At 42.3% G+C, this 20826-nt stretch overlaps 1 protein-coding gene across 1 annotated transcript in view; it reads left to right on the top strand.

Annotated features, from left to right (window-relative positions):
- Positions 1 to 19845, top strand: part of LOC115584868 (inactive dipeptidyl peptidase 10) — a 34212-nt gene extending 14367 nt beyond the window's left edge. The window contains exons 6-25 of the mRNA XM_030422734.1: positions 1983 to 2035; positions 2683 to 2764; positions 3246 to 3363; positions 3477 to 3631; positions 5327 to 5424; positions 5603 to 5726; positions 8646 to 8687; positions 8771 to 8875; positions 10769 to 10860; positions 11617 to 11664; positions 13851 to 13969; positions 14070 to 14117; positions 14416 to 14514; positions 15970 to 16036; positions 16167 to 16361; positions 16448 to 16502; positions 16595 to 16694; positions 16797 to 16855; positions 17280 to 17352; positions 18475 to 19845. Coding sequence (XP_030278594.1) covers positions 1983 to 2035; positions 2683 to 2764; positions 3246 to 3363; positions 3477 to 3631; positions 5327 to 5424; positions 5603 to 5726; positions 8646 to 8687; positions 8771 to 8875; positions 10769 to 10860; positions 11617 to 11664; positions 13851 to 13969; positions 14070 to 14117; positions 14416 to 14514; positions 15970 to 16036; positions 16167 to 16361; positions 16448 to 16502; positions 16595 to 16694; positions 16797 to 16855; positions 17280 to 17352; positions 18475 to 18692 — 1950 coding nt within the window. The 3' untranslated portion in view covers positions 18693 to 19845. The remainder of the gene's footprint in view (positions 1 to 1982; positions 2036 to 2682; positions 2765 to 3245; positions 3364 to 3476; positions 3632 to 5326; positions 5425 to 5602; positions 5727 to 8645; positions 8688 to 8770; positions 8876 to 10768; positions 10861 to 11616; positions 11665 to 13850; positions 13970 to 14069; positions 14118 to 14415; positions 14515 to 15969; positions 16037 to 16166; positions 16362 to 16447; positions 16503 to 16594; positions 16695 to 16796; positions 16856 to 17279; positions 17353 to 18474) is intronic.
- The last annotated feature ends 981 nt before the right edge of the window (positions 19846 to 20826 follow it).

Raw genomic sequence — 20826 nt, 5'->3', positions numbered from 1 at the left:
TCCTCTCCTCTCTTCCTGTCTTTGTTTCTTTCTCTCTATCTGCCTCCCACACTTCCAGTCCAAATCCTTCCTCTTCCCGTTCTTTCGCAGTCACTTTCCTCTTGTAACACAGCTCTTTTTCCTGCACACACTCTTGTCCGCCTCGTGCTCGGACCTCACACCGCAATTAGATTTCAAACCTCATTTAGGGTAGCCTTAGGATTTATTTCCCCTCCTTTATCCCTTGCAGGTTTACTCCTGTATCACTCCATCCGTGACTTCCTGACAAACAGGCAAACAACAGGGAGGAGGAATCCAATTTCGCTGCTGAGTGTGCTGTATAGAGGATGTGACATTTCATTTCTTTAGGGAGGGGAGTTTCCAAGGAGGCTCTGGCTTCCATCCCTTTGCTTGAGTGAACGGTACCAATCAATATATTACCTGGAATTCATCAGGTAGTGCTGTGATCAATTGCGGTCCGCACACACATGCACATACGCACATTCATTGATTCCGATCCCTTAGTCTTCCTCAGCATGTTAATTTAATCAATCATCGAGCTGCTGACGTCGGTGAGAGTTGCCAGCCACAATAGAGCTCAGCGGGAAGGATATTAGCCGTAATGATGCTATTTAAGAAGAATGCTCGTCGTCGTTTCGGCACTTTTCCTTCTGACATTTCGTCCCTTTCATGTCGTCCCTTTCACTCAAGTCTCAACGGGCGCGCACCACTCAAATTCCCGTTATTCAGATGTGATCACAACAATGATGTAATATTGATGAAATGGCTGCAAGTGGTTTAATGAATCGTACAAATTAAGAGTGTTAAAAAAAAAACTGCGGTTGGATCAGAAACAATCAAAGCAATATTAAGTTAGTATGACTTTAAATGACCTCATGTACGTTACGACTGCTGTTTTAGGATATGGCCTGTATATTTGTTTAAAGAACATTTTGAACAGATAATGAGGAAACAATAATGTTGTGTCAAAGACGTCTGTATTATGTTGCAGAGTCTGACATTAGCATGCTAACCAGCTAGCTCCAGTCCACCCTGTCTCCTAATACCACCTTGTAGCGCAAGATGCAATATTCCATTTACATATTTTCATTTCTCTCGTAGCTTTTAGCGTTGAAAATCCACAAAATAAACTAAAAAATGTCAAGAAACACAACCGTACACCTTCTAAATTCAGCTTTTTCTCTTATAATCGACTAAGACAAGTTTAATTGCTTCGCTAATTCAAACCTGACACAAACAAAATAAAGCTCAGCAAAACAGTCTTGGTTTGTTCCTCCACGATCATCTCTGGTTCGGCAATAATAAAAGTGAGAATATTCTCCCTCTACACACCTTTTTCTGCCCCACTGTCCCAGCCTGCCGTATCTTCTCGTCCCCAGAGTCATACCCGCTGTAAATCGCCTCCATATAATAGTGTTCCATGATTCAAGTCTTTATTGTCCTCGTGCAGAACAACAGAACAAGCGAAGCATCTCCCTGAGCTGTGCTGTGCAGAACATAAGAACAAAGTAGTGATGAGAAAATAAAATAAAATAAGAGGGATCAAAGGGATTTTCAACGCTTAAATATTCCAGCCGGTTAGCAAAGAGCGGCAGCTGCCGGTTACTCTGGTGATGGTCGCCCATATTTCACACATTACACCTTTAAACTGCATTAAAATGTCATTAAAAGAACAGTTTAGGGCTCATTCAACATTTTCCTCTGTACTTGTGAAGCGTCACGGTGCTGCTGCCCTTTCATTAAAGCACTAAGCCACTCGGAGCTCTGCAGTGATTTCAGAGGAGAATGCAAACACAGCCTCTTGTTGCTCAGTGCTTTACTGTAAGGCTCTTGCCTCTGCAGTGTCCTTCACAGCCCCTCTTTCATCTGCATTTGACTTTCTTTATACGTGTGTACGAGCGTGTGTGAGCGCTAGATAATATCTGTGTGTTGTCATCTAAGTGCGGCACACCTGTGTGCATGATATCCTCTACCTCTTTCAGGTGTTCTCTCAGTCCTTCACAGCCTCCTATGCTATCTACACTGTGGCTAATGGGTAGGTGGAATCATGTATGCTAATGCATGGGCTGCACTGGGCATGAGCGTTACCGATGCAAGCAGACCGGCGGATTGAACAAAAAAAAAAAAAAAAACCTCCCCCAGAGTGTGTCCTCATCGAACCAGAACCTCATGTTTCTGTCAGACATGCATTCATTTCGTCAGTGTCCTCTCCAGGTTTCACATCCAAACGTAAGGTTTGCACTTTCTGTACTTCTGATTTCACTGCCTGAGATTCATATCCAGCATTATATCAGCGGGGGGGAGAAAAAAAAAGTAGCTGTGGCTGTTCTCTGGAACTTCTGAGGAGGTGGTTCTGGTTCCTGAAACCCAGGAGGACCTGCAGCATTGATCATTGCCTGAGTATGCCTTGGAGGAACATGTTTGCCTGTCCCGAGGAAGATAATAAGCGCGTCTAGAAATAAGCAAAGAGAAAAACGTTGCACTCTTGCATGAGCCAACCCCTCCGTTCTCTGTTTTGTTTTCCTTCTCTGCATCTTGCTCTTTTTGTCCTCACAGTTCAGTGTCTCTCTCTCTCTCTCTCAAAGTTCAGGGCCCGGGCATGGGTGGACCTCAGAGGGCTTAAAAAACAAGGCGCTCGTCCCCATCGGACGGCTTACGTCTGCGTTTTTGTGTGTGTTCCAGGGATCTGCAGGAGCTTAACCCTCCGGAGAATGAGAAGGCAGCGCTGCAATACGCTTCCTGGGGACCGCAGGGGAACCAGCTGGTACGCCTGCCGCCTCCTCATTTACCTAATCGATGTGTTGTCTTTGTCATCTGCCCGTCAATATACTGAGAGGATAATAGACCATCTATATGATTCGTTCTGTGTTTAAACAGAGCCTCCACTGGCCCCATTTTCATTACGATATAAGTGTTTTCATGTCTTTGTCGGTATGAAACGACGCTTAGAGGTTATTGCAGTGACTGTGCTGCTATAATGGGGTTGTTTTACACTCATAATATAATTCATCTACCTTCCGTTTAATGTAATTGGCTGATGCTGCTGTGTCGGTGCTCATCTGCAGCATATTAACTGGAGAGTAAAGATGTATTGGCTCTCACTTTGCGTGTGTGCCGGACGATGATTCATTCACTTCTTGGACGGCGTCCGACAGTAGATTCAGGCGATGCCAGCGATGATGCCTGCAGCCTCGCTGTCACTTGATAATGGATTGGCGCTGTCTTGTCTCCGCTGCTCCCTCCAGGCCTACGTGTTCGACGGAGATATCTACTACAAGCCGAGCGTGACCGGCAAACCTTTGCGCCTCACGACCACCGAGGAGCTGAACGTGGTGAACGGGCTCTCTGACTGGACTTACGAAGGTAGGAGGTTTTCACAGCTTCATCAAAAAGAATCAGTAAAATGAAGCTTTAAACAATAATTATGAGTAACAGGTTTGATAGTAACAACTCACACGGCCTTTTTATAAAAACAGAGGAAGTGCTCTTGACGTATGTTGCCCACTGGTGGTCCATGGACGGGGCCCGGCTGGCGTACCTGACCGTCAACAACTCCGCCACACCTGTGATGGAAATACCTCACTTCTTAGGTGGTCTCTACCCGTCCAATGTTGTCTTCCCCTACCCCAAGGTAAAAAAATTTAATCAATGAGGCTTAAAGTGAAACTCTCTCCAAAATGCAACCAAGGCTTTTTGTGTGAATGTACCCGAGTCAGACCTTCGTGTAAAAGTATAATTACGACGAAAGAGGCACTTTTAAGATTTACCGTAGTTTTGTTTTCGGGTCAAACTCATTTTCAATGGGAGTGCTACGGGCACTTTTACGATAGCATCAAAATCTCTATTTTTAAAACACTAAGAAGTCTCGACACAACATGAAACTTTGCTCGTAGTATCACCAGGGTCTCTACACATGAACACGAGCATTGAGAACATTGTTTGTGTACACAGAGTTTACTAAAAAGAAGGTTTTTGAACAACTCACGTTAGCAGTAGCTTGTTCCGCTCGCCGCCGTCCTGCCAGTGGAGAAGTGTCGATCTCCGAATGTGACGTAACCTGGAGGACAGTTAAGGTGGAACTACTGTCTTCCGGCAACAACTATCCACGCGAGATCTCACGTGACTTTTCCAGCTTTTGATTTTAGTATTGTTTCTTATGTGAGGCTTCTTTTTCAACTTCAGGGTCAATATTGTTTTTCGCTCACGACAAAACAACAAATTATCCTGCATTTATATGGAACTAAGCTTTAGGAGCGTTCCACCTTAACTGTCCTCCAGGTTACGTCACATTCAGAGATCGACACTTCTCCACTGGCAGGACGGCGGCGAGCGGAACAAGCTACTGCTAACGTGAGTTGTTCAAAAACCTTCTTTTTAGTAAACTCTGTGTACACAAACAATGTTCTCAATGCTCGTGTTCATGTGTAGAGACCCTGGTGATACTACCAGCAAAGTTTCATGTTGTGTCGAGCCTTCTTACTGTTTTAAAAATAGAGATTTTGATGCTATCGTAAAAATGCCCGTAGCACTCCCATTGAAAATGAGTTTGACCCGAAAACGAAAATACGGTAAATCTTAAAAATGCCTCTTTAGTCGTAATTATGCTTTTACATGAAAGTTTGACTCAGATACATTCACAATAAAAGCCTAGGTTGCATTTTGGGGAGCGTTTCACTTTAAGTCTACAGCCACACTAGAGACTCTGTGAGGCAGTTCAGTGTTTCCTGAAGTGGGCGACAAGAAAATATGAGAAGTCATACCTCGCCATCGACTTCACCAGTCCAACAGACTTTACTAATGTTATACATGGAAAACTTAAGATGCACGAGGCAGCGTCACTTTTTAATGCTTCACACTGAAACCTGTAGTTGTGCATTTATTACGAAGTAGTTTAAAATACGTTCTATTGGAGCTTGATGATGGCTCTAGATGAAAAACAGAAGGATCAGCGAAGGTTTTACAGGTTGAGAGGGAACATGAGTGGATTAAACCTCATGGTGGCGCTGAGATATCTCAGAGCATCACCAACATCACCAGGATTTATCCTCTGGACACCATGAAAGTCTGTACGAGGTTTTTGTATCCTTCCAAACAGAAGATGGCGAGATATAAGTGAAGTCAGACGAGCCTGAAAACCATTAGGATTAACTTCTCTGGCACCAGATTTCATGGCAGTTCGTTCTCGTTGAGACATTAAAGTCTGGGACGAATCGACAAACTGGCTTTTCGAGCGCTCGCATGACTACAAATACTTGCCAATATTTACTCTCCGAATGTTTCATGAGTTTTATTTGATCGTCTGTCTTTTCCTTTCTTGTGCTCGCAGGCAGGCTCGAGCATCCCGTCAGTCAGTCTGTTTGTGGTGAATCTATACGGTCCAGCTCACACTCTGGAGATGATGCCTCCCGACTCCCTCAGGGCGAGGTACTACATCTCTGTGAATGTTAAAAAAAACAGAATAAACCTAGAAGACTTTCGACACCACCTGCCAGAAATGATTGCACATCCAGGTTTCTTCACTGCTTCTCTCTCTCTCTCTCCTTCTTGCACAACTTTCCAATCTGTTTTTCCCCGTGTATCATTTTCTGCATCGGCTCTTCAGAGACAGCTACATCTCCATGGTGACTTGGATTAGCAGCACCCGCCTCGCGGTTCGTTGGCTGAATCGCGCCCAGAACCAATCGGTGCTGTGCGTGTGCGAGGCCACCACGGGGGCATGCTCCGAGGTGAGCGGTCATCAGTCCGTTCCACATTAGTAATCCAAACGGACCCCGCCGCTGTACACAGCTCTTAATAGAATTTTTTTTTGCTTCTTCTGCTGTGTGTTGGGAGGATTGATTTCCTTAAGCTCTCAAACGTCCACCGGCTGGATTAATATTTAAGGTCATTTGCTGCATGAGAAGAATTTTCAGCGGTGTACTGCAGTATTTTATTGCTTGTTTCTTTTTTTTTTTCCTTCGGTAAAATCCTCATGGATTCAAGGCGGTCGTTAATAAATGATTCATTATTGATTTATTTAATAATCAATATAAGTAATAAGCTTAATTTATTCAATGCGGCTGTAGGTGTCCGATGCATGAGGCCTCAGCCAAGAGGTGGCAAAAGCACATTGATTGTTTACTAAAGTGGAAGTACAGAGCTAGCTGAAGCTCAACTTATTATTTATACCACTCAAAGACTATTAGAGTTAAAGGTAGAATCAGTTGGATTTGTCCCAGCTGTTCCTGAACGCACCACAAAGATAGATGATTGTTGAGTCCAGGACGTCAAATAATCACATATTGAGTTTGTAAAGCATCCCGAGCAGCAACGAAGTGAGAAAATAAGAGACTCTCTGCAGATCCGAGACACTAACACGCCTCTTCAACGTCTTTTACTTCTTTGTTTCATCTACATCTGCCGTGCCGTTCAGTTTTGATTCAACTTCTTTTCTCAAGTGACAGTAAAAAAGTACAGACTCAGTCAAAAGTCTCCCTCTGAAGGACATTTGTGGTCAAAGCTAACAGAAGCTCACGTTACAGTAATATAACTCAAAGACTGTTAGAGTTAAAGGTAGAATCAGTTGGATTTGTCCCAGCTGTTCCTGAACGCACCACAGAGATAGATGATTGTTGAGTCCAGGACGTCAAATAGACACATGTTGGGTTTGTAAAGCGTCCCGAGCAGCAACGAAGTGAGAAAATAAGAAACTCTCTGCAGATACGAGACACTAACACGCCTCTTCTCCGTCTTTTACGTCTTTGTTTCATCTACATCTGCCGTGCCGTTCAGTTTTGATTCAACTTCTTTTCTCAAGTGACAGTAAAAAAGTACAGACTCAGTAAAAAGTCTCCCTCTGAAGGACATTTGTGGTCAAAGCTAACTGAAGCTCACATCATATTAATATAACTCAAAGACTGTTAGAGTTAAAGGTAGAATCAGTAGGATTTGTCCCAGCTGTTCCTGAACGCACCACAAAGATAGACGATTGTTGAGTCCCAGGACGTCAAATAGACACGTTGGGTTTGTAAAGCGTCCCGAGCAGCAACAAAGAGAGAAAATCAGAAACCCTCTGCAGATACGAGACACTAACACGCCTCTTCTCCGTCTTCTAATGTCTTTTACGTCTTTGTTTCATCTACATCTACCGTGCGTGATGTGCACTGATAGGTCGAAATCAGTCTTGTGATGTCAGGAAGGTGGCATGTAATGAGGCAAAATTACTGAATTAAAAATTACTGAAGTAGAAGTACAGATACTTGTGTCAGAAAAGACTGATTCAGTTCTGATTCAACTTCTTTTCTCAAGTGGCAGTAATGAATAAAACCTCAGAGGGACATTTGTGGTCAAAGCTAACTGAAGCTCACATCATATTGATAGAATTTAAAGACTGTTAGAGTTAAAGGTAGAATCAGTTGGATTTGTCCCAGCTGTTCCTGAACGCACCACAAAGATAGATGATTGTTGAGTCCAGGACGTCAAATAATCACATATTGAGTTTGTAAAGCATCCCGAGCAGCAACGAAGTGAGAAAATAAGAGACTCTCTGCAGATCCGAGACACTAACACACCTCTTCAACGTCTTTTACGTCTTTGTTTCATCTACATCTGTGCGTGATGTGCGCTGGAATCAGTCTTGTGATGTCGGCGCGTAATGAGGCAAAAATAATAATGATAAATCAACGAGCCTCTTTTGAAAATGTGAGGAGGAGAAAGTTTGTATATTTGTGTTAAGATGCAGAGAGGGAAAGTCGAAAGTTGTCAGAAAAAATAAATCTATTGAGGCACGACAACAAAATATTATTTCTACCTCTGACCTTCGCTTGATGCTCTGACTCTGAAGGTTTAAAAAGTTTACTTCAACACGAGAAAAGGTGCTAGAGAATAATTGTTCATTTCAAAAGTTGTCAGACTTACTGAAGCCACGACTGTTTTGACAGCTAGAGGTGAAAAAATACAAAATAAATGTCTGACTCCACGCTGCCTGGCAGCGACACTATTCTCAAAATGGAAAATCATCATAGTTGCCGACTCTCAAATATCGCAAATGCAACATAAATGTTAAACTATTTTATTATTACACACTTTTAAAGACATTTTAACACTTAATTTACTTAATTAGTCTTTGTAAATTACTTGCAAACTTAAATTATTGAATGCTAATTACTTAAAGTAATCTCCTACAGCTACTTAACGCAGCGCTTGATTAGGAAAAGGCCGATTATCGGGTCCAATATTCAGACTTTCCCAGATTTTTTGGTTTTGGTAACTTCTTGCCAGATTGCAGAGAAAATAAAGTTATTTAAAAATGTGCTTCTTTGTCCCGACAATATCTGATTGGTCAGAATTTACAGCCCTTAAAATCTGAATAATCTGAATTTGCAAAGTGACTTGCCAACAAATAAATGTAGTAGAAAGTAGTATAAAGTAACAAGTACTCAAGTAAAGTACAAATACCTCCGGATTGTACTTAAGAACAGCACTTAAGTAAATTGTCATTCCGTCACTGGTTTTTAATTTTAAGATTTTTATTATTACTGTCAATGATTATCAGTTCCAGATATCGGTTATCTGTCTCCTTGATTTGTAATATCAGGCCTGAAAAAGCTTTTCATTAACAGCGTGAGTGATTAACTTCTCTATATTGTGTGATTTTACATCAACAGAAACACAAAATGACCATGGACATAATGCAGAACCAGCGTCAGGTAACCACTGCTCACGTTTTCCTAAAGTTTGTGTTTGTCACCACCGTCTCGTCCTCTGACTCAGGACTTTTCTCCTCCGACAGGACGAGCCGTTGTTCTCGGCGGACGGCTCCGTGTTTTATACAATCCTGCCGGCGAAACAAGGCGCTCGGGGAGAGTTTCACCACATCGCCGGTCTTTCAGCTCAGGTCAGTTAACTTTCACTCCCTCGTGTCATTCTCGAATAATCTCTGACAAAATTGGTCGTTAACATTTGAGCAGTGGGGTTCACATAAACACAGTGTGATTACAGAGGACGGACTCAGAGGTCGTGTTCGCTCACGACGTCCTCCTCTTCTGTTATTACCGAGGCCGTTTGTTTGCATTTGTTTTCTCCCTAATTACTTAAGCACCGCTTTAATCTAATAAGACGTTTTACTCATTAATCCTTTGACGGTGGTTTGGCCTTTACATTATAGAGGGAATTCATTTCAGTTCATTTCAATTCAGAAAGTTATTCATCCTCAGCGGAGTAATTCAAAAATGTTTGATGTTTCTTTTTTCTTTTATAAAAACATTTTCTCCACGGAGGAGAGTGACATCGTGTTTCTTTTTTCTTTATTAAAGGATTAATTGAATCTGGCATTTAAAAGGGGGAGAGTGTTTTAAAGTTTGTAGTCAACAGCTGCAGCTAATGATTATTTTCATTTTCAATTACTCTGTTGATTTTTTTCCCTGATTCATCTTTTAGTCGAAAATTAAAAACAATCATATAAAATGCTCGTCACAGTTTCCCAGAGCACAACGTGACGTCTTCAGATCGCTTCGTAAGTCCAAGCGAAGCGTCCACGACCCAAAGAGTCTAATTTGTTATCATAAATGTCAAAGAAAAGCAAGAAATCGTTGCATTTAAATGCCGACTTCATTAATTTTACACATTGAAGTGTGTTTAAAGTAATATAAAACCTTTTGTGGCTCCAGAGGAAGCTGCGTCTGATGAATTACCTCCAGTGATGTCACTCAGTGGCTGAGTTGCATTGTGGGTAATGTAGGTTATGGAAATGAAGGTGATATCTCTGGTTCTGCTGTCACAACCTGTCCACAGTGAGTCCAACAGTGGAATGCTTTTCAAACCTACATTACCCACAATGCAACTTCGCCCCTCAGTGACATCACCTGGAGGAAATTTATCAGAAGGCTTTAAACTTTTGATTTCACACATCCAGTAGTTTTACCTAATGTGTAAAATTGGTGGAATTACCCTTTAAATGTAAGGATTTGCTGCTTTTCTTTGTCAGTTATGATAAATATTTGAGTTTTGGACTGTTCTTCTGCCAAAAGAAGCGATCTAATGATGACATTTTGGTTTCTGTAGTAAGCATTTTTCACAATTGACGACCTGTAAACAGACTTTAATGTTTAAAATTGGTGGAATTACCCTTTAAATGTAAGGATTTACTGCTTTTCTTTGTCATTTATGATAAATATTTGAGTTTTGGACTGTTCGTCTCCTAAAAGAAGCGATCTTATGACGACATTTTGGCTTCTGGGAAATGGTAATGAGCATTTTTCACAATTGACGCCCTGTGAACCAACTTTAACATGTAAAATTGGTGAAATTACCCTTTAAATGTAAGGATTTACAGCTTTTCTTTGTCATTTATGATAAACATTTGAGTTTTGGATTGTTCGTCTGCCAAAGGAGGTCGATCTAGTGTTGACATTTTAGTTTCAGGAAAATTGTAATGAGCATTTTTCCCAATTGACGCCCTGTAAACAGACTTAAAATCGGTGGAGTTACCCTTTAAAAAGCTGAAAAAAGGAAAAGTTTGACATTTATTCTTTGCCAGAATAGTTGGCGATTCATTTTCTTGAGATCTAATATCAACCTTTCCTCTCCCGCTTCTCTCCATCTTGAGTCCTAATATTTAAAGAATAATAATTTAATGACACGTTTTCTGAACTCTCTCTTCTCTCCAGCCGTCAGTGCCTTGAACCTCCATCCTGACACACACTCTCTGTATCGCTGCACCTATTTTTACTCTGTGTATCTTTCCTTGCCTCGACGTTCCTCTTCATCTCTGTTCCTCTGTGCACCGCAGCCTGCCATCCCCTCCGTCCCTCCTCGCTTCTTGACATCAGGGAGCTGGGACGTCACCTCGCTGTGCGCCCTCGACGAGAAGGCTGGAAAAATGTACGTGAGCGCCACATTGTGTGGGAACGAGGGGGGTTGAATCACCCGTCAGCTGCCTTTAGCAGCCTGCAGCTCCTCCGTATAAATGTACAAGTGACAGGATGGAGGGCAGAGTAGTGGCCATCATTAAAACGATCATGTCTCGCTGTGAGGTGAGATCAAATTCGAGACCTGTCGGATCCTAGAGAGCAAATTAATTCGACTGTTTGTTTAAAAATAACTAACGGGGCCATTTTAACATGTCTCATTGATCTGGGTTTATTGGAGGCTTTGATCCTGACTCTGCTTGTGGCGATGAAGAGGCCAAAGGATTACTTACACTTCACCAGAGCAGATCATTGCTTAAATCTGTCTTCATCTGCTCGGGGGGCAGAAACCCCCTCAGGAAGTGATTGACTGAGGTGTGTGAGCATCACCGAGAATCGAGGACAGTCAATCGTGGATCTCGTTTGCGGGCCGGGAGCCCGTCGGGACGGTTCTGCTTTTTTTTTACCCTCCAAACAAGTCGGCTCACTTCCACACAAACGTCATTAGTCAACATACTTTGATGTACATCCTCTCGTCTGATGTTGCCAAAGCTGATTTACAAATTAAACACGATACCGTATTTTTATTATAAACACGGCGGGGTATGTAAATAAGTGTAGATTGATTCTGTCCATGAATAATTGATATCCTGAATAATTATGATGAAGTGGAGATACCCCAAAGGTTGAATAACTTGCTGCGTCTGTGGTTTATTTGTCTCCTCGTCAGCTTCTTCCTGAGCACAGAAGAATCCCGACAGAGCCGACACCTTTACAGGTGAGCACGACTCACGCAGCCATGAACCTTGAGCAGGTACTCTGCTTCAAATGCTACGTAACAGACAGAAAGTTATCATTAATCTGAAAAATACAAGGTTTTCTTATTGTGATGTGTTGTGTTTTTTAGTCCTGCTTTTTCCTTCAGTCCTTTAAATGTCTGATTTTTAATTATAAAGCAAGCCTAGGTGATATATAAATGTCAAAATGCTTAATCCACAGAGAAACGCACGCATCCCGTGAGGTAAGTTTGTTTATATAGAAGCTTAATTCAGGCCCAAGGCAACTCAAAGTGCTTTACAGGTTCATGAAATTACATTAAAAGATGTTAAAAACAAGAAGGAAAACGTCAAGAAGCTATAAAATGCAGCTGCAAACACAAAAGTCTTCAGCCATGAGTTAAAAAGAGGCGAGAGTTGGAGCGGACCTGCAGTTTTCTGGAAGTTTTGTTCCAGATACTGTTTGTCCATGTCTGGTTCTGACTCCATGGACCAGAACCTGACAACCTCAGATTAATTCAGTGCTTTATAAACCAACCGCAGGGTTTTAAGAATCAATTCTTTGACAGACAGGAAGTCAGGAAGAACTGGACTGATAGGGGAAGTTAGTATTCTGAAACTTTGTTTGTAAAGGAGTCTCCAGAACCTCAGTGAGGTCGAGATGTCACAACTAGATTGTCAGTATATACTATACAGTATAAACACTAGCCCCTTTTAGATAGAAAAGTTGGCACATTTGCAGCAAGGTAAAGGCTGCAATGTGCCGCCTTGTCTTTCTAAAAGGGAGGTGTTATATTCCTTCTTTTCCAAAAAGCTGCCACTGGGGTAGGCGTAAACATGTGAAGCACGAAGTTGGCCGTGAACAGTTAAACAGGTCGAATTTGTCTTCAAAATAAGAGCTTTACATTGCACCCCATTGGAGTTTAGAGCTGGGTTCTTAGCGGGGGGCTTTTAATTTGAAAGCAGCGACCGTTAGCAGCTTGCCGCCACAACAACAAGCGGACAACGAAGACAGCTACAGAGACCGAGGAGACGCTAGCATCTCCTGGATCTCAGCGGCTGTCCAGTTGCTCGTCCGCGGATGAAGTGATGGACTGACTGCTGTGATCAGCTGTTTCCTGGTTTTAAAACTCCCCGACTGTGGGTCGCACAACGGTGCACGTCATCGACACCTCCGCCCGTCTCACGCAATTGCCGGCACATGGACAGCTCGGATTTACATAGCAATGGAGGTGGAAAAAAGTGTAGCCTCCGAGGTGTCATATTGGCGGAACAAAACAGACCCCCAATTTCCCGCCTTCTGTCTAAATCCGCGGACCTAGCTGCAAAAAGGACGGCCAGATTGGCGGCTTGCTGCCCAGTACAAAAACGGCTACTGACTGGTGCCTGCTCAGGCCTGTGAGAGCTGACCAATCAGAGAGATAGGGTGAATAGAGGTGCTGCAGCAAGGGACGACATGACACAAAATAATGTGTTTACCGAGCATTAAAGCAGGTTAACGGTTGTCGGTATCAGAAAAGTTACCAAAATAATACTCTGCACACTCGATAACGCTCCCGTGAACATTCATCACCTCCACATGCGACACTTCTTCAGACGTAAAGCAAGGGCAGGGATTCAACACCATCCCCGGAGCCGCACTGCTAACATGGCTAAAAACACATTCAGAAGAGTAACTGCTCACTAATGTTTGGATATGCGAGTCTTTATTCTGGACGCTCGAGGCGAAATTATGATTTGACACATTTATAACAGAAGAAACACACACTGAGTGGACGAGGACCGTCCGTGCTGCTGAGTCACTCACAGAAACTGTCTGTTTCCTCATCAACCTCCGAGGTTTCATATCGTTTTATTACCTCACATAGCTTCAGGCTTTCGACAACACAGTATAATGGCGGTGGAGGGGACAATGGCTTCTTTAAATGTGCTCTGTGATTAATATTGTATGAAATTGGTAAGCAGCTGCGTGCAGAGGGACATTAGAGGCTCGCAGTCTGTGTAAAGACCATCATGTCGTACCTTAATGAACTACATCTGTTCCTTAAAAGTCAGCTGTCCTAATGCTTTGTCTCTAGACGCTTTCTCTCTTTTATCTTAGAAATCAATTGACCTCCTCTTGGAGCCAATCAAACCGCTTCAGACCGCCGTGTTGTGGTCAATAACCCTTATTTGTCTTCCTCCCAAGTGTGGACCTGGATGGAGTGTTTCAGCGCCAGTGCATCTCCTGCAACCTCATAGATGGATGTCGCTTCTTTAAAGCCGTATTCAGCCCCAATCAAACCCATTTCACCCTCTACTGCTTAGGTAAGACGCCGCATGCAACGCACACAGACACTGGAGAGGAATATGAAAGCTTCACGCCGCTCAGACAGTTAATAATGTTGCCTTTTGAAAACCTCCCCAGGCCCGGGAATCCCTAAAGTGACAGCTCACAGTACAAAGGACCCCTCCAGTGAGTGTTACATCTGCTTGTCTGGCTAATAGCATAATCGCACAATCACACACACACACAGACACACACACACATACAGAGGCGGTCTGCAGTTCCCTCTGACAGCCTGTAGGCGGCGATATATTCAAGCCCTCCGGAACATGGATTGATTACTCTCGCTTGTGAACGCTGCCCTCTGATGGCGGCTCTCGGTTACAGCTGTCTCCTCAGTGATGATGAGGGTTCAGTCTGCAAACCTGATGATCCACAGTGATGTAAGAATAAAAAACATGCCCCACTCTTGTCTTATCTCCTGTAGGATATGTGGTCTTGGAGGATAACAGCCCGCTATCTAAAGCTCTGGAGGACAAAAGGCTCCCCGAGACCCTGTTCAGGACGCTCCCAGCAGAAAACCACGGTACAAGAAAGAAACAGATGTGTTTCACAGAGTGGTTTGACACACAAAGACACACACGAGTTTGTTTTTCTCAAGCAGTCCCATTACAGTAATCAGCGGCTGAGTGTCTCACCCTTGAAGACACAAATAAGGTTAAGCACCAACCAAAGCAGTAATTTCTTCTTATTTGGTGATTAGCTAATTAGTGTGACTCATGCGTGCCCTGGAGGACCAAGAGCCGAGCACTCTGTCAGAGCGTGGCCGTGCTTGTTGGTTTATGTTTATGGTTCAGACTAAACGAAGGGCCACAGGGTCGATTTTTGACGTCCTCTGGATGTGATTCAACAACAAACTGTCTTCCTGCAGTGAAGGTGCAGCCGGCGGTGCTGTCAAAACAAAGAGGCAAAGCAAAGTGATCGAAGTGAAAAGTGTAGTTGTTCTTTTTGTGGGTTTTCTTTCCGGTTATATACAGATTCTTTCTTCCACCTCCTTAAACTTGCCAAAAATAAAGTCACAAAACACTCACAACACAATTAAAGACAGATTTGATTGATTCCATGTTCTTTTTTCAAATTTCTATAGATATTTAATTAATAGTGTTATCGTGAATTTTTTAAACTGTGATAATCATGTTGTGAAAATCGATTATTGTGACAAAACATTACAAAAATTAACAAAACATTATCAACAGAATGTAAATAAATAACAGTTTTTGCGTGATGACATCTGTTGCGGTGCAGACTTACAGTTTCAACTGATGTTAGCATGCTAACCAGCTAGCCCTGCGGTCCAAAGCTCCTGTGCTTCTCTGGTGCAAGAACCGCTAAATGCACGACTAACCAAGCTAGCTAGCTAACAGCAGCAACAGTTAGCAGCATTTAGCTGTTCACTTGTGATATGCTGGCACCTATTTGTTTTGCATATGACATCAACAGCGAGCTTATTTTTACATACTGCATCTTTAACATTCAAAATCTCATATATTTAATCTTTAAGGTTTTGCTGTTGTTGTTGTTCTTAGTCTTAAGTTTGCAATTGCTAGTCGAAGCTAATTGAACCTCTACGTCATATTGATATAATTCAGGATTAGTAGGATTTGTCCGAGCTGTTCCTGAACGCACCGCAGAGATAGTTGATAGTTGAATCTCAGTCCCAGAGCGACAAATAGCAACGTTTTGGTTTGTTAAGCGTCCCGAGCACTTTGTTCCGCCTCGCTATGTCTGCCGTGTGTGACGGAAAGGCAACGTTCAATGATGCTGAATAAAAACAACACGTTACATTACGCCCATCTCTGCATAAGACTCAGTTAAAGCACAGAAACAGACACAAACAGAAAATAGAACAAGCAGGTGGTGAGCTCCTTTTTAAAGGTTTCCACAGAAGATTTGTGTGTTCACATGTATTTCAGGCAGAGGCTCTAAATGTAGGAGCGGTCCTACCAGTCGACCTTGTCTAACCTCTGTTTGCATTCCTCAGATCTGCACCTGAAGCTATCTCTCCCTCAGGGTTACGAGGCCAACCTGCACCCTCTCCTAATCATTGTGTAAGGACAAACGCTAAACCACGACTAGGAGCTATTTGAATGACCTCTTGTAAAACTCACAGAAGCCTTTTTTTTTGTTTTACTTCCATGCCTAGCAACTGTCAGTGATCCTATTTGTCTTGTTGCTCAGCGATGGCGTTCCAGGCAGTCAGTCGGTGACGGAGGAATTTGCCCTCGACTGGCCTCAGGTTCTTTCCGGCACTCACAACGTGGCCTTGGCCTGGGTGGACGGCAGGAGCGGGGTCGGCCGCGGGCAGAAGACGACCGCCGTGGATTCTCGCAAGCTCGGCTCGCTGAGAGTCAAAGATTATCTCGGAGTTGTGCAGTCAGTACAGTTACGCAACAGCATAAAACTATATAACGGACATGTGAGAGTAATTAAACTCACAGGATTTTATTGCATCTCCACAGGTTGTTGATGCAACTGCCGTACATTGACGATCGACGGATGGTCCTCTATGGAAAGGTTGCGGGGTTGTTTAAATTTGGACACTCGATCCTCCTTCAAAGCTGTGAAGTGCTTTTCTTGCTCTAACTCTTTACTCTTTCTCCCACCAGGCCTTCGGTGGTTACTTAGCTCTCAAGATGTTGGCTACAACAGATAAGCTCTTTCAGTGCACGGCCGCCGTGGCGCCGATAACTGACTTCAGGCTTTACAGTGAGTCGAGATCACGTCTTTAATTATTCACACATCGGGGAAAGCGATGAAATTGAGGCCCATTCTGTGAGATAGTTTAAAAAGTTATTGCACGATTTTCAGGCGCCGCATTCTCAGAGAGGTATCTCGGCCTTCCAGCGAAGGAGGAGCACGCGTACTCGGTGAGGCTCTAATGCTCTGAGGTATTCAGGTGGAAATGGGTTTTTAAATCTCCGTGATGGTTTTCTAATGGTCAGTTCTTCTTGAAACTGTTTCAGAGTGGTGCTGATTCAACTTTATGGTCATTTTTGGCAGTTTGATTTCGAGGGGCAGTTGATTCGTGTGGTGAAAGATGTTTCTAATATTTCAAAAACCCCATTTATATAAATGGGGGGCGACTGAATAACGGAAACATCTCAATTCGACTGCACTTCAGTCTGCAGCAGATGACCATAAAGTTAAATCAGCACCTCTCTAAAACAGTGCCAACAAAAACCGAACAATTAAACTTTTATGAATGTGGAATTTATCGCAGGGCTGGTGTGTGATATGGTAGTTCCAGCGAGGTTGTGTGCCACATGATAATGTGATGGTGTATCTTTTCAGACTGCCTCTTTGCTGGAGGAGGTGAACAAGCTGAAAGATGAGAACTTCCTTATTCTACACGGGACCGCAGATGGTGAGGTTTCTTTCAATATTATGCAGAGTCCACACGTACACAGGTATCGTTGAAAATTGGGTTTGCAAACAAAAACAATCTCTGTCCATCTTCCTGGATAGTTTTTATTAAAACATGGTCAGCAGCTTTTTTTTGTCCCCTTTGATCAGCATCATATTGTCAATATCCGCTTGTGTCTCTCTAAATATAGACAATATAACATTCATTCCATCAGTGTACAGCTTGAACACTCCACAATACCGTCACACAAACTCCCAAGTCCACATTTGCCAGTTAGGAAGGAGATATGTGTGTCTGCGTCAACATTTCCAAAAATCTGTTTCTACCAGTCCAGATTTAAATACTGAAAATTGAGCTTCTGAATATTTTATCTCTGTGAGGTCTATTTTCAGAGACACAAAATGGTTTTAAGATATAATATGTTGGAATTCTGTATTTAAATATCATAAAACTTCATAAGGTGGACGTTGCTACCTCCAGGACAGGTAAGTCGACGAACGAGACTAAATGTGAGGTGAATAAAACTTTAAAACACTACGTAGTCGCATCATCTACAAAACCGGATGTTTACTGGGTGCGTCCACCACAAGAAAAACAAGTTTGATCACAAGATAATTCGCATTTAATTGTCTTAGACAGCGTTCATCTGTCACAAACAGCCAGATTACTTTTCCTACGTTAGCTGTGTTGAGCTAACGTGAGCCAGAGCGAGAGGAGAGTGTGTTTGTATTCAGGTCAACTCTCACTATGTGGCACTCAGCAGAGACTCAGACTCACACTGTCTTCCTCCCTCCTCTCTGTAACGTCTCCATGAAATAAAGTACGTTTCCCCTCCAGCTCCGGTCAGCAGTCGATATAACAGTAAGGTGACATAAACACAGATAACGGAGGGGTCACCTCTGCGGATGGCAGCTTCAGTCAGGTCAATAAACCCAAAGATGAATAAAAGATAAACGATAAATCTGTTTTTAATCCAAATAGGTAAAAACTTTGAGCTCTCCTCAGTAAACAGTTCTGGATCAGAGCAGAATCCGATCCCCACAAAACACACCACACCGCCAGAAATGACATTCTTGTGTTTATATTTCTTCTCCTCTAATTTCACCGTGTGTTTGCCCGAAGCGAGGGTCCACTTCCAGCACAGCGCTGAGCTCCTGAGCCGACTGGTGAAGGTGGAGGCCAACTACTCCCTGCAGCTGTACCCGGACGAGGGCCACGTCCTGAGAGATCCGCGCAGCATCCAGCACTTCCAGCGGACGGTCGTGAACTACCTCCAGACCTGCCTGAAGAACAGCATCCTCATAGATCCCATGGAGGACGAGGAGGAGGAAGACAACTGAGCCCAGAAGGGACTTAAATCTAAAAGACTGTATGCCATCTTATGCATTACCTTGGGTTGGATTATATGGCACAAGCGCACAGGAGTGGGGACCAAGCACATCAGATCACCTCCTACGACAAAAAATTGATGTATGGTATACCTTGTTGCACACGATTATTTCCGCTGTTACACTGTATGTTTGAGGCCCCCGTTTGTTTACACAATTCACCTGAGATGATGTGGACCAGAAGGCCACTGGTGTGCCAAAAAGTTTACAGAGATTTTAAAACATGCATGTCGTAATGGCTGCATGACGTGGATTAGTTTACACTTGCATCTTCTGTGTTTTTGCAGGTCCAAGTCTCACCCATCAGGGGTTTGAAAATGCAAAATCTGCCAACAGCTGGGAACACACTCGAAGACTTAAAACATCTTTATGGCCTATAAAAAAAAAAATACATTTAATGACTGCATAAAACACTTGTGGTTTTCAGTACAGGGTTCTGATTAAAGCAGCTCGGACCGCTACAGATTAATGCAGGTTCTAGTAGTACATATTCAAACACCAGGGGTTGGATCTTTATCTCAGATAAACTGGCCGCTCTGGTACTGGAAAAACTCCCCACAGTCTTCAAGATGTCATTATAAAATCTGAGTTATTTTAGGTCTATTGTTCAGTGTGTTCCCGGCTTACGTTAAGTATAATGAAGACTATGGATCATTCTAAATGTGCCAATTACATTTTGTGGACTTTATCCACTGGTTTTATCAGCATTACTTGCATCATGTGATTAAGAATGAGAATGCAACTGAGACTATTTACACAGCAAGCTCGGATTCAAGATGACTGCAGGAACGTCCATGTTGGCCTGTCTATGAACTGTATCTGGAAGTACAGTATGTTTCTGTTTTGATACATCCTGGCATTTTAATCATATCTTGTGTATTGCAGAATTAAATTATTTCTTTGGACTATATCGTCGAGCCATTATATTATCCACAAGGGTTAGTGGACGGTAGGCTTGACCATCAAGCAAACAGCCGAACCGTACCGGTAAACTGCATGCAGTCGGTTTAAAAATGAATGCCCTTGACTCTAAACGACCGGCTACTCCTTTTTTTCCAACAATCCTCGACAATAAAGTTTGAACTTCTTGTTTTACAGCAAAAAATCTACTTTGGTTTCCTTCACTGAACATCGTAAGGGATAATTATTGTTATATAACAAATTATCTATCAAAAACGCCAGTGAATATTGACTTTGATCTCTGTTGAATGTATGATTGTGACATTCACATTAATGATTATCTGCTATTACTGCTCCTACAAAGATCACAGTCACTGATAATAAGTTTTATAAAGCAGGTCTCAAAGGGATCCATTTATAGCATCTGTCAACTTTGATTTATTATATAATATGCTAGTATTGAACGCCGAATCCATCCCAATACAGATATAAATAATATACAGGTGCCAAAATAACCACTTTGATGCAACATTTTAAAATAGTGGAGACTTTTAAAGGTGCACTATGTAGTTTTTATCTTAATAAACAAACTTTATGACCTTAAAGGACAACACAATTAAACTTTGTATATATATGGCGGACCCCACCACCTTTTCAGCTTCAATCAGACCTTATTTTCCTCTGAGGACAGCTTGTTTATTCAGTTAAGGGGAAAACAAATATGTCTTGAGTGTTATTGCCTCATTAATACTGTAAATATTGAATTCAGACCTTGAATATCTTCTCCAAAAAACTCAAACTCCAAAAACACCTTAAAGAATAAAACATAAGAGTAACTGTTTTTGGGAGATTCATGCACGATGCCCTTAATTGCACCTGGGCATCTAAAGCCAATAAATGAATTAATGTAGATGTAGATAAGTATTGTTGAATTATTGTCCAGCTGTCATCGGTATCTTTGTAAAGTTTGTTTTCCTTTTTTTAAATTGGAAAGCGAATAGTTTACAAAGACTTCAGGTATATCGAACAGTAGCACATATAAAACAAATATAAGTGAAAATATAGCTAAATAAAGACATTAAACAACGAGAATATAAATAAATATATGATCAAATAAAAATTAGCTACAAAAAAAATAATTAAATAGACAGACGGGTACATATATAGATCAATATGAATATCAGAC

This window comes from Sparus aurata, chromosome 7, assembly GCF_900880675.1.
Source record: "Sparus aurata chromosome 7, fSpaAur1.1, whole genome shotgun sequence".
NCBI classification, from domain to species: Eukaryota; Metazoa; Chordata; class Actinopteri; order Spariformes; family Sparidae; genus Sparus; species Sparus aurata.
Note: the sequence above shows the minus strand (reverse complement) of the source record. Positions and strands in the feature narration are given on the sequence as shown.